Source organism: Leucopleurus acutus (genome assembly GCF_964270905.1).
Source record: "Leucopleurus acutus genome assembly, chromosome: 12".
Classification (NCBI taxonomy): Eukaryota; Metazoa; Chordata; class Mammalia; order Artiodactyla; family Delphinidae; genus Leucopleurus; species Leucopleurus acutus.
In genome coordinates this window covers 53,632,107-53,646,823 of record NC_139154.1, presented here as the reverse complement: position 1 = coordinate 53,646,823, position 14,717 = coordinate 53,632,107, and the positions used below count along the sequence as shown (strand labels likewise).

The following is a 14,717-nucleotide window of genomic DNA, read 5'->3' as shown; positions in this document are numbered from 1 at the left end:
GGCCCTTTGAACCTGTGGACACACCCTGCCCAGCATTCATCCTGGAGCTCTTGAATTTCTGAAGAAAATTAATTGCAGCTTAAAAAGTCAGAAAGCTTTCCTACTCCGACTGCACAGGTTATTATACTTTTCTTGGATTGGCTCTGAGAAATCCTGGAGTTTCACCATTCCCCACAGAGAGGTAGGAGCAGGTCTGGAGAACGCTACTGCAGCAACGCCCTGATCCACAGACACAGAGGTCGGAGACAGCAAACGCCAGAACTCTCCTACTTTCTTCTTTCAGCTTGGCTAAGTCAAGGACAGGGCGCGGGCAAGGAGAGAAAGTGAAGCGGTTGCAACCTTTGGCTGCAGTCAAGGAATTCTGAGGGTGTTCACCTCAGCGTATTCAGGAACAGGGAGAGCTTCCTACTGCTCCTCGGCCACTGCCAAGGGCATTTCTTTGAGTTCACAGAGTCAGCCACACCTTTTATGGCCTGGATATGCCCTAAATTCATGCTGCCTGAGCAAACATGGTCAATCTCCTCCATCTGCTTCCACGGTCTAGCCAAGGCTGTTCTTATATCTTGCAAGAGCATTTACTCCAAATGATAGCTTTGCTCAGTGCCTTTGTGTGTCTGTGTGCGTGTCTGTGCGTGCGTGTGTGCACATGTGTGACCCCCGGTCTCCTTCTGCTACTTCCCGCATGACTATCAAGGGTACCACCAACTTGCCAGTGCTTTTCCCCCCTACTTTGTAAGTATCACCTTCTCCCCTCATTCTTTCTCAAGACATTCCTTCTCTTCAGACTTCCCTATCAACTTCTCCAAAATATGGTTCACCCACAAATCAGACTGGATTGAACCAAGTCGCAAATCCTGAAAGACTTTACATCTCTCTATGATATTACATGTGGTAAATTCAGAGGAAAGAGAAATAAATCTGCCCACTCAATGCTGGTAAAAAGCCCAGGTTTTAACTTCAAACTCTAAACGGGAACATTTAACTAGCAACAAACATCTCCTAATACTTATCGTTTCAGCTGAACCATAAAATTAAATTATTTATTTTTCAAATACGAATGGATGGTTGTTTAATAAGTTCAGTATTATCTGGGCAATGACAGGGAAAATAAATGCTAAGGAAAGTGTGTTTCAAAAATCTCATTGGCAGGTTTCTACAATCTTATTAAAACCTGGATGTCTGTCCTTAGCTCTAGACATCAGATCTAGTCAAATAAAACACTTTGCGACCAGTCCTCTAAGCGTACCTAATCTACAACATTCAATGTAGTCATTTTAACCAGACTACAAAGCAAATTATTTAAGGAAAAACAAATATTCACAACAAATTCTATCTTCAAACTCTAAAAATGTTTTATGCTTAAATTATACAACTGTAATTACAATACTCTACTCATGTAATTCCAATCAGCCAGAAGTTATCCCTAAATTATCTGGATATTGTCAATGATGTCATTTTTGGCCTGAAATTTCCAAATCCTTGCATCAGTTTTCAAGGGTACCTTGTATGCGAGCATAATTTTACAGTCTAATTTTATCACCTGCCAAAAAAAGCCCTATAATTAGGTGCCTGCCTGCTTTATGATCAGAACTGTCTGTGAAAGAACACGGAAGAACTTATGTGCAAAATTTCCTAATCTGTATTTGACAGGTTTCAAAGGAAAATTGTAGTAATTAGTAACAACGTTCCAAAACACTCAACAAACTCCTCTAAAAGTAATGAATGAGATTGCCATTTTTATTTTATTACATTTGTCTTTATTTCACCATGTCTATCCATCAGCTTAGGGCACAGAGTTAGAGATGCACAGTTAAAAGCAAACGATGGTACCTTCATGAAAAATATGTCTTGATGATATGACAAATTTAAAACTGGGGACCAGAAAGATACAACTTAACATATACCAATGCCACATTATAAAAACAGGTAAATAAAAACAAAAACCTAGCAAGACAAAAATTAATGCAGGATCGCTCTTAACATCTCGACAGTTTTCTGCCATACATTAGTTTAACATGTTTAACCTTTAATCGTATGTGACTTTGAAAAATCTGTTGCATTTACCTACTTTGTAATAATGGGCACAAGTACCTTAAAAATAAGGTAGTCTTAAAAAATTCTGTGGCTGAGCCCTTTACGTCTAAAATGCATACATCTAATTGTCAGGTGATCTGTATTGATTACACTGGATTAGGTTTTGTGGCAAGAGTGTCTTTTTGGAGAAAGTACATTTTCTGTACCAATATTAGCACATAAGGTTTGATGGATGATTTTTATCCTTAACAAGTTAAAAAAAAATCTTAGAGACAGATTTGTACGGCAAAATAGTTTAACTTCAGGGACACATAGCAGTGGTTTTTGAGGACAACAGAATAGAATATTTGAAATTAGAATTGAATAAAAAAATCTGAAACAGAGCCTTGCTAACTATTTCCCAGACTCTTCTAACCAAGAAAGTACAGTGAAGCCTCATTAAATCAGACAGAAGTGACTCAGAATTTGGACTAATTAAAGACAGAAGCTGGGACAAAGTTTCACTCCACCTAAACAATGCTTAAAATACTCATGAAGGAAAAATCTGTTTTCATGTCTTAGGTATCCTCATTTTAATTAACTGTTTCTTTGCATAATTCCTCTGTGTACTTGTTCTCTACCTTAAGTTTAAGCTGTCATTTTTTCTGAACACAATAAAAATGCATTTTTTAAATAAACAGATTTATTGTGGTATATCAGGCCGCCTCCTCCCTCCTGTCATTTAATGACATTTCCCTGCATATTCACAATATTCAGTTGACCGCTGAGTATTTACCTTCTTTTGGATACTTCCCCCTTCCCCCCACCCCCCCCCAAAAAAACATGCAAAATAGTAATAAAAAGTGATCATTACTTACGAACACAACTTGAAAAGGTAGGATCTGGCCCAAATCCTATTTTGCAGGTACATCTATAGCTGCCCATGGTATTCAAACACTCACCATTAGGGCACACACCCTGTAGTTGGCATTCATTAATATCTGCAGGAAAACAATTCTTTTAGAAAGAGAAGTCAAGTTCTATGGAACAGATTCTGGCTGTAAATTGCATTCCCTGTCTTTATCACTATAATACCTCTCGGTTATAGTAAGTAAGAGATGCGAGCGACCTTTAATGCAGCAGCAGTTTAATCAAATCAAACATTTACTGAACATCTACAATTTAGCAAATATTTACTATGCATCTACTATGTACCTGGTTCTATGCTAGATACTAGAGACTTACCAGTGAACAAAACTGGCCAAAGATGCCAGCCTTCACAGAGCTTATATTTTAGTGTTAGTGTTTTTTAAGTATTATAGGGCACACAGGCAAGGCGAAGACTCTTGCCCTGGAGACACTTACAGTCTAGTTGTGCCTATAACTATGTAAAAACTAAAGAAGTGAAAATCGTTATCACAATCAGAAGAAAGGTCATAAACCTGAAGAAATTAAATTATGAAATTGCCTGTATAGACAAATAAGAGCTACTAAAGGAAGGTGGAGGTAAGGGAGACTGCAGCATGGAGAAGGAAGTAAGACTTCATCAGCTGTTGAATTTGGGGAGAAGCCAGATGGATGGGCAGGAAGGGGTGAACGATCTACATGGGTGGACATCAGAGCATGAGTGACAGAGACTGCAGAAGGAAAGGGATCAGGAAATCATGAGTCAAACTGTTGGCTGGAAAAGAAGTTTCAGGAAGGTGAATAGTCGGAAAAAGAGCTGGTTAAAGCCAGGCTAGGTTTGGATGCAATTTTATTGAAAACAGGGAAATATATGAGAGGTCTGTGAGCAGGAGGAAGATATAATCAAGGGCGGGCTCTAGGGAAACACATCTGGCCAGCACATGTCTTGGTGAGATGAGATTAAAAGTTTGATCACTGAAGGAATAAGCAAGTATGAGGCTGGTGACAAGCCAGGTTAGTGAGAATTATCAGGAAGAGAAGGAATGAAGTTTGGTTTTTTGTTTGTTTGTTTTTGAAGGGCAACTGACAGCATGGTGTTTGGTGTTTGGCCAACACGGCACTAGAGAAGAAGAGGGTAAAAGATGCCCTTGAGGCTTCTAATCTGAGCAAAGACACTATTGGTTTTGTAGAAAGTTCTGTGAAGGAAAAAGGCAGATGAAGAGATAAGCTTTCCACATGAAAGAATGCTCAACATCACTAATCATTAGAGAAATGCAAATCAAAACTACAGTGAGGTATCACCTCACACCAGTCAGAATGGCCATCATCAAAAAATCTACAAACAATAAATGCTGGAGAGGGTGTGGAGAAAAAGGAACCCCCTTGCACTGTGGGTGGGAATGTAAATTGATACAACCACTATGGAGAACAGTATGGAGGTGCCTTAAAAAACTAAAAATAGAACTATCATACGACCCAGCAATCCCACTACTGGGCATATACCCTGAGAAAACTATAATTCAAAAAGATTCATGTACCACAATGTTCATTGCAGCACTATTTACAATAGCCAGGACATGGAAGCAACCTAAGTGTCCATCGACAAATGAATGGATAAAGAAGATGTGGTACATATATGCAGTGGAATATTACTCAGCCATAAAAAGAAACGAAATTGAGTTATTTGTAGTGAGGTGGATGGACCTAGAGACTGTCATACAGAGTGAAGTAAGTCAGAAAGAGAAAAACAAATACCGTACACTAACACATATATATGGAATCTAACAAAAAAAGAAAAATGGTTCTGAAGAACCTAGGGGCAGGACAGGAATAAAGATGCAGATGTAGAGAATGGACTTGAGGACACAGAGAGGGGAAGGGTAAGCTGAGATGAAGCGAGAGAGTGGCACTGACATATATACACTACCAAATGTAAAACAGATAGCTATTGGGAAGCAGCCACATAGCCCAGGGAGATCATCTCGGTGCTTTGTGACCACCTGGAGTGGTGGGATAGGGAGGGTGGGAGGGAGATGCAAGAGGGAGGAGATATGGGGATGTATGTATATGTATAGCTGATTCACTTTGTTATAAAGCAGAAACTAACACACCACTGTAAAGCAATTATACTCCAATAAAGATGTTAAAAAAAAAAAAAAGAGGTAAGTTTTACACTAGAAGGTCACGCTGGGATACTCAAGTATTGTATAAATATCCAGCCATAGCAGCAGATTCAGGAATAAAGTGAAAGGAAAGCATCGCTGGAAACAGAGCCTCAAGGTCATCTGCATGCGGTGATTGCTATGGTCTCAACGTTTTGGGCCCCCCACCCCACCGCCAGATTCATATGTTGAAATCCTAACCCTCCCCAAAGGTGACGGTATTAGTAGGTGAGGCCCTTGCGGGGTGTTTCAGTCATGAGGGAAGAACCCTCCTGAATGGGATTAGTGCCTTATAAAAGGGGCTCCAGAGAGATCCCTAGTCCCTTCCATCATTTGAGGACACAATGGAGACATGTGTAACTGGAAGAGGGCCCTCACCAGAAGGTGACCATGCTGGTGCCTTGATCTGGGACTTACCCGCTTCCAGAACTGTGAGCAATAAATACCTGCTGTTTTTAAGCTACCCCGTTGGTGGTATTTTGTTATAGCAGCCCAGATGGACTAAGACAGTGGCCCAAGGGGAAATCAAAATGATTTGGAAGAGGAGAGACGAAAATGTGGCAATTTTTTAAAAAAGATTATAGAGTCATTTGCAAAGATAATTAAAAATAAACAGAATGTGACAAGTTAAAAGTAAAAAAGAATTAGTAGTCATCTATTTTATTCAGGGTGTCTTATGAAGCTTAACAGTTAACAGACTTGGCTTTTAGTGTTTCCATTTGAAATTATATTTACTTCTTTCAATCATTAATTCTAATAAAACTTCTATTAAGGATCCTAAAATGTTAATTTTCTACATTAAACTGAACGCCATGGTAGCAAAACATTACTAGCAGAATCGTCACATAAAAAGGCAAATGCAGCCTGCAATAAATCACTATTTGCTTATATTTCATATTCTACGTAGCCAAAGATATCTACATGGACATATTTTACCCAACACGTGACAATATGACATTTTCAACGACATTCAAATGACAACCCATGTTTGTTGTGTAAATTCTACAGCATTCCAGCTTGCATGCAGCTGGAAACTGGTATAGCTAGATGACACCTGGACCAGCATATGGTCCAGCACCTGCCCATCTTACTATTTTTTTATGTTGGGGGTAGGAGTTTATTAATTAATTAATTAATTTTTGCTGTGTTGGGTCTTCGTTTCTGTGCAAGGGCTTTCTCTAGTTATGGCAAGCGGGGGCCACTCTTCATTGCGATGCGCGGGCCTCTCACTATCGCGGCCTCTCTTGTTGCGGAGCACAGGCTCCAGACGCGCAGGCTCAGTAGTTGTGGCTCACGGGCCTAGTTGCTCCGCGGCATGTGGGATCCTCCCAGACCAGGGCTCGAACCCGTGTCCCCTGCATTAGCAGGCAGATTCTCAACCACTGCGCCACCAGGGAAGCCCCGCCATCTTACTCTTGATCAGAGTGTGTGTTGTATTATAACGCACATTTATGCACAGCATGTGATTGAAAATATCCCCCTGTAACTCATTCTCTTTAAGAGAACCACCATGAAGGACCAGGAAGAGTGCCAAGTCCAGTTGGGGCTTACATGGTACAAGCGAATCCCCTATTGTATGTCCCCACTTAAACCTCAAATTTGGGTAACCAGCCAGTTGTGGTCAAAAAGGCTGGACCACTGTTTCCCCTCATGTTCCCACTAGGGTGTGATCATCAGCCTTCCTCTTTCTCTGAGGGGCTTTTACTCCTGTTCATTGACTGCACCATCACACCTTCCGTGTTTACCTCTTGGGACCCAGAATTTTCCCTTATCTGGAAGTTTCTAGGACAGTACCATCCAGTCTCCCTGCTGGCTAACCTCCCTGCAGGTTAAGGTGGTGTTTGTCCCCCACAAAGCATAGATACCTGGTACACAACCACTACCTTATGCTCTCTTCCAATGTCCCCTCTTTGACTCTCAACATTGCCTACCACTTCGACCATGATGCCATGGGAATGGAGGACAGAAATTAAGCCTTAAACAAAAACACTATGGCTAAAGACAGGAAGAAGTAGAGTGAAGAAGAGGAATCATATAAAATTTTCCCTTCCCTTTTCCTACCATCTCTATTCTAATCAGCTTGTGCCCCTAGCAATACCACTTCCCCTAATTTTGGCTCCAGAAACCCAGAAGCATGGACACACTCTCACAGCTTCCAGAAAAACTCCCATTTCCCTCAACCACCTCAATTTATTTTTATCATATTCTAGAAAATACTATAAATTAGAGATTAAATTTCCAAGATTTTTTCTTTTTAAAGTTACATCCAGCTAAGTATATCCATCTTAAGTGTGCAACTATATGAGGTTTTTGCATATACATACATGTATACATACAAGTAGATAAGTGTGTACACGTGTGTACACACATACTGTATAACCACCACCCAGATCATGACTTAGAACATTCCCAGTGCCTCAGCAGGCACTTCACGTCCCTTCCCAGTCAACCTCTTTGCCCCCACAGGTAACTACTATACTGATTCCCATCATGGTTGATTAGTCTTAGCTGTTCTTAAACTTCATATAAAGGGAATCATATTGTATATATTCTTTTGTCTGACTTTATTATGCCTAAGAGATTCATCAATGTTGTTGCATACAGTTCATCTTTCACTGCTCTGTTACATTTTATTGTGTGAGTACAAAGTTAATTTATCTGTTCTACTGTTGAGAGACATTTGGGGGGTTATTTCCAACCATGCACCTGTGAACATTCTTTTTTTTTTTTTTTTTTTTTTTTGCAGTACGCGGGCCTCTCACTGTTGTGGCCTCTCCTGTTGCGGAGCACAGGCTCCGGACGCACAGGCTCAGCGGCCATGGCTCACGGGCCCAGCCGCTCCGCGGCACATGGGATCTTCCCGGACCGGGGCACGAACCCGTGTCCCCTGCATCGGCAGGCGGACTCTCAACCACTGCGCCACCAGGGAAGCCCTGTGAACATTCTTATATGTATCTCTTTTGGTAGGCCTAGGCACTCATGTCTCTTGGGTATATATCTAGGAGTAAAATTTCTGGGTCACTAAATAAGGCTCATGTTTACTTCAATAAACATTGTCAAACAGTTGTCCTAAGTGGTTATGTGTCAATTTCCAGTACCAACTGCTCCACGTCCTCATCAAATTACTGTCGGTCTTTTTCATTTTAGTCATTGAGCGGGAGTGTAGTATTATCTCATTGTGGTTTTGACCTGCATTTCCTTGTCGTATATTTAGTAGCCATTTAGATCTAAAAGCAATCTCTCCTACAACGTAAATATCTATAGGGATGTTGTAGGTCAATAAGATTGCTTCCCTCTTAGCTGATTCTCAAAGTGGGCTATGCTTAGCTATGGGACACTTTGGGTTGTTCCAAGGACTGGGGAACACTCACTGGGTGGACACTAGGGAACTGAACAAAGTGCGGTTAGTCCCCCTTGACAAAGAAAATTGTCAATAATGCCCTCACTGAAAAACTCACACACAGGGGATGAAAATTTGAGTTTATAAGTACAGAAGGGACCATCCTGAAGTAAAGTTGTCTGAGGAATGATGGAGTGGAGGTGAGTGCTTGCTCCATGAGGGGACTTGAAGGGCTGCATTCACTCAACTCAGCCTCTATACTGTCTACATCTGGATGGTCTCCTGCTGTCTCTGAGACTGTGCTTTGGCCCGAGCAAGAAGCAAAACAGACTAGGTTCCCCAGATTGCTGAGCTCGGGGCCGTATGTGGTTTGTGATCTGCAAGACTAGAATCCTAGCATCACCATGTCTGACCGGGGCTCTAAGGTAATTCATCAGACTTAACTGTGACCTGCGGACCTGTCCCTGGAGACTGGGCACACCTCTTTCAAGCAAGGCAGTTCCTTTACGTCTGCTTCAAAACCTGAACTTCTAAGATGGCATTTGTAAAGAAAATTTGAAAATCACTGACATTATTTCTGTGAAAAATCATATTCCAGGTTTCAACAACTCACTCACAAATAAAACTTTAAAAAGCATTCCATTCATAAATTGTTCATTCCTAATATGCCAAATCTGAAATCTAAAAATTGGATAGGAATTCTCTTATTTTTTGCCACTTCATTCTTCCATCCCCTGCTTCGTTCCTGAGAGGATTGTGGTGTGGCTAGATAGTTTATATCTTTTGTGTTTAAAGAAAAAAGGCAAAAAACTTATGCCCCGTGTTGTTAAATTTAGAACCCCAGAAATTAATATGAAACATGAGCAATTATCTAAATGACTTTCTGAGGTAGTCAGGCTCTTTAAGACCTTCATAAATAAACTGAAGGAAATTAAAGATTCACACATGCATTAAGGGCAAAACACGGGTTGACCGAAAGTGTGCTCTCTGGATATGAGAAGTTTAAGGATTATGCTGAGAGGAGGCGTGATCAGGCCAAAGTTTAACAATTATACGAAACATGATCGGCTAATTATGAATTATAGTTCTATTTAGGCTTCAATTCCTCAGGCTATTTTCTTATTTAAAATTAAATAAAACTTCTAACTTGATTATAATTTTTTATAAATTACTTATATTTGACAAAAATAATTGTTTCAGGAGTCTCGTATTTTACAGGATCAGCCAATCTCCTTTAATGTGTTCTGGTTAAACTGAAAATATTGTAGCACTTAGTTTAAAAAAACAAACCAATGGTAAACAAACGAATTTGTTCATTGTTTTCCCTCTGCAGACCACCAAATTTCTCTGGACAATTGTGGAATTCTATCCTTTGAAAGAATGGTGTAACCACTTGCATAGAACACGGCTTACTGAGTTCAAGAACAAGGTCAAGATGAATGGCAGAAGGAGCTGACTCAGAACCAGTCACCGCCACCACCCCCCACCCCGCCCCGCCCCGCCCCCGTATCTCCATCTGCGCTGCTGGGCTGGGGAGTCTAGAAGTTTGCCGAAGCACAAGGGAAGGGAGAAACTCACACATCCCAGTGTATACTTTAGAGTAGGCAAAATCTAGGGTGGAGGGACAGGGAGGCTACGGCTCATATGAAGATTTACATACTTCTCCATTCACTAAGAACATTTACAGAGTGTCTCTGCCCAGTACAGCCTACCATGAACCTCTGGCCATTTATCAAGTTCAATAATGCCAAACTGGTCTTCTTATAAATTTAAAATGGTTGAATATTGGCAGTGTCACATGGTTCAACCTAATACAAAAGAAACAGAAGGCTGGGGCATCTATTACCCAGATAGTATAAAAATACAGAGTAGTTGGGACATATGCATAACGAGAGACTTTTTTGTGTGTGTGTGTGTGTGATACGCGGACCTCTCACTGTTGTGGCCTCTCCCGTTGCGGAGCACAGGCTCTGGACGCGCAGGCTCAACGGCCATGGCTCACGGGCCCAGCCGCTCCGCGGCATGGGGGATCTTCCCGGACTGGGGCATGAACCCGTGTCCCCTGCATCGGCAGGCAGACTCCCAACCACTGCGCCACCAGGGAAGCCCAACAAGAGACTCTTTACACAACCTAATGTAACACAGCCTTAGCATTTCAGCACCAGAGGATGATAACAACAATCTAGTACTATGAGGCAAGGACCCTCATCACCCTCCTTTGTATTTGTACAGCACACCTTCTCTCACTGGAACTTCGTAACAACTTTGGAAGGTGAGCAACACAACAGTTATTCACAGTTTTATAGAGATAACTTTGTCCAAGCTCTTATTTTTTAAAAGGGTTAAGGGAGAATGGGGAAACCTAATGGGAGAAATCTCTCATTAAGACCAAGTTTCGTAACTAGGATCCTAAATTATGTCACCTAAAGCAAGTCATTTGTTTTCTCTTGATCTCACTTTCCTCTCTTGCAACGCAGATAATCCCCAAGGTTGCTCCTAGCTTAAATATCCTGACTTCAAAACAATCTGCAAGTTGCCAGAGTTGAAAATGCCAAGGAATAAATAAAGTATGACATTTACTGCATAATATACATCATGACTAGCATAAGTACCCTGTGGGAAATAAACACACTTTTATGTATCTATGCTCCTACAGGAAAGTATGTATGTTTAACAAAGTGAGTACTAATTTACTGCCTTTTTAGTAACACAAGTTTATACAGGAAATGAGGCATGTCCAGTAACCAAAAGGAGTTAGGTACCAGGTGAGAACAGTACATGCAGATCTTTATACTGTGTGAAAATATGAAGTGTTTTGGAGATTCTGGTTTTTGCTGATGGACAGAAATGCCATCACACAATTCAGCAATTTGACTTCCAGTTGAAAGCAGGAAAAAAAACCACCTCTGAGGTAAATACTTTTCCTAGCCAGACAGACCATTTGGCTGTTTAACAGGGATCACTTAATTTAGATAAAGGAGGAGTTCACTCTCTAAGAGGACATATGTATTTCTTAAACTCCCCCACTCCGGGAAGCAGCTTCACACTGGGTCCACACATCCCTGGATACTTTTTTTTTTTTTTTTTTGGCTGCGTTGGGTCTTCGTTGCTGCGCGTGGGCTTTCTTTAGTTGCTTTGAGCGGGGGCTACTCTTGGTTGCGGTGCGCGGGCTTCTCACTGCAGTGGCTTCTCTTGTTGCGGAGCATGGGCTCTAGGCACACAGGCTCAGTAGTTGTGGCTCGCGGGCTGTAGAGCGCAGGCTCAGTCGTTGTGGCACATGGGCTTAGTTGCTCCGCGGCATGTGGGATCTTCCTGGACCAGGGCTCAAACCCGTGTCCCCTGCATTGGTAGGCGGATCTTTAACCACTGTGCCACCAGGGAGGCCCATGCTTGGATGCTTTTATTTAAGGGAATCAATTCCTAGATCTTGAGCCTTCATGTGTTTTCTTCTCTAAAAGTGCTCTAACAACACACTTGCCAATCTCCTTTTCCCTCTCTCCTTTACTCAGTGTCTGCTTTCTCTTCAAGGCACCCTCTTGCCCATCTGGAATCTCTCTAGGTGCACTGCCCTACAATGTGAAATTATCAAAGGCACCAAACGAATAAACAATTCACAAATGTATCCCTCCTGAGGGACACAGTCACAGGAAAAGGGATAAGTCTGATTTATTCCATAAGAAAGTCTGGTTTTGCCAATTAGGTTAGACGGCAGACATCATTCATAGAGTAAATGAGCCAATGCTGCTGCTGAAAATATGTTGAAAGCCCATATTTAATAAAACATGCCAGAAATGAATCTACTACACCCATTTAATTTTTGATTAAAAAAATGCAGATATTGGCTTAAAAATGTGTGAACACCTAAGTTTTTCAAAATTATTTTAGGAGCTAAGGCAACAAAAAAATGTTAGAAGATCAACATTCAAGAGCAATTTTACCCAAGGTATCTTATACAAAACACAAGCTTTGTGAGACTTCTGCTAAAAGAAGAGTTCTGTGGCCGAATATGATTGAGAAACGCTACATATTCTATATACGTTTGCACATGGAAGACCCCCTGAGAAGTTCTTTGGCGAGGACTCGGTTTTCTCTGTTTAACTTGGTATTCTCCACACTTTTGGCCATGGAATCTTTTTTCACACACCACCTATTAACATCGAGCTGACCTAGTGGTCTGTGGAGCACATTTTGTGAAATGTTGCTCTCTTGGGTCAGCCCCAGGAACTACCATATGGGTCTCTTTGTGATTGTATTTGTTTCAACCTAGGCCCTACTGCAGCCATAGTCTCATGACCTGTAACTGTCCCACATTTATAAAATAATCACCTAGCATGGGGTGGGTTCAATCACTGAACTCACTCAAAGGAAGCAAACCACTGTGGGAACAACTCCCTGCCTTCCAATCCTTCTGTCTGCAGGGTAACATGATAGAAGAATTATCAGAGCCCAGAGAACAGCCTGTATTTATTTCTCAATACATGTGTGCTACACATGGAAGATGCACATCTCTGCTGGTCTTGGATTTCCGACTATAATCTATAGACAGTACATTAATTTCTCCTTGAAACATTCATAGTAACATTATCTATTATGGGCTTTCCCCATGACTCGTGATACAACAGGCTTCTTCCCATTGATTTTATAGCCCCAGAGACTAAGGTCAAAGAGCTATTGGAAAACACAATGTGCTAATGACTCACTTCACCACTGTCTTTCCTGAAGAAAAGTGAATAAAATAAGCAGACATTTCCTTTTTGAATCTTATCCCAGTGATAGGAGCACAGTAAGAGGACACACCAGAAAATGATTTTACAATGGATGGGAATGGGTCCCAAACTGATTTTAAATGCTAAAATGATACTCAGGTCCAAATCAAAACTTTAAATCCTTACCCAAAATATTGTGCCTATTTAGACTAGAAAAAGCAGCAGGAGTTCCAAGAGGATGTCTAGGCCAGTAAAGTAACACCTTCACATCAGTAAAACATATCAATTGCCTCTTGGTCATTGAGACTGCAAAGCATGATTCAGCATCACATTAAGTACCCCCCCCAGTTTCTGGGATTAAATCACTAAATACAGCAGAGCACTGTGATGAATCTGATAGGTAAATAAAAAGAATTTTAAACATTTTAAGTACTTTGAATAACTTAATTATCAAGTCTGGTTGACTGCAGTCTTAGTTCACACCTACTGACTTTCTACTATGATTTCCCAAATATATAGCAATAACAGTGGATTCTAAGTTTCATTTTCATACCCACATTAGTCTCCTATACATATTGCTTATTTCCTCCTGGAAAGAAAGAAATATCAGAGCAATAAATTCCCTTATGTTAATGGAACTGAAGGGAACTTTAGAGAAAACATTAACTGTAGCAAGTGTTGCATAAACTAAGAAGTCACAGAAGAACATGCTGAAGGAAGGGAAAAGTCACTGAAAAGTTTTAAATGAAAACATCAATGGATATTACGTCACTAGTCACAGTTCTGAATATTAAAGAAATGGTATTGGCCACATGCTGCTAAGTGAAAGAAGACAGACACGAAGCACTTACTGGATAATTTGAAAGTTCCTAAAAAGACAACTCATCTATGCTTATAATACTCGGGACAGTGATTACTTCTGGAAAAGAGGGAGAAAGTAAAAATTGAGAAGGGACAGAGGGAGGATTCTGGGGTGCAGGGGATCTTCTGTTTCTTGACTTGAGTGATAAGTACACAGTTATGTTCACTTTGTGATATTCACTGAGCTAACTCCCTGTGATGTGTGCATTGTTCTATATATAGGTTACACTACTAATAAAAATTTAAATAGATAATAAACTACATAATTTCTAATATTATCAGACTTTTTTCACCAACACTTTTTCAACATGGCCTCATAAGTTTAGACGTAAAGTGACCTCCCAGTAATACAAATAAAGATCTTCAAGGTGTTACAGACCGATTTCTAAAATTGCCGCAATTCTCTACCTCTTTTTGTATCCATGACCCTGTCTATGTGACTTTGTAACTTCTCCCACTAGCAAGTAGAGTCTATTTTCCCACTCCTTGAATGCAGGCTGGCCTGTGACTTCCTTCAGCCACCAGTTACAGCTGAAGTGACAGTGTGTCAATCCCAAGCCTAGGCCTCAAAAGCTTTAGATAAGACACCTTGCGGAAGATTGCTGACCCATCCCTGCTGAAGCCATCCTGGACCATCCAGCCCCAGGCAGCCATCAGCTGATCACAGACCCAAGACTGAGCCTGGCTGACATCACCCATACCCGGCCTGCCTGGGTCAGCAGAACTGTC

At 41.0% G+C, this 14,717-nt stretch overlaps 1 protein-coding gene across 5 annotated transcripts in view; it reads right to left on the bottom strand.

Moving 5' to 3' along the window:
• LTBP1 (latent transforming growth factor beta binding protein 1) overlaps positions 1–14,717 on the bottom strand; it is a 427,411-nt gene that overhangs the window by 151,621 nt on the left and 261,073 nt on the right. For all 5 annotated transcript variants that reach the window (XM_082852057.1, XM_082852058.1, XM_082852059.1 and 2 more), the window contains one exon: positions 2,892–3,014. In XM_082852057.1, the coding sequence (XP_082708183.1) occupies positions 2,892–3,014 (123 nt within the window). The remainder of the gene's footprint in view (positions 1–2,891; positions 3,015–14,717) is intronic.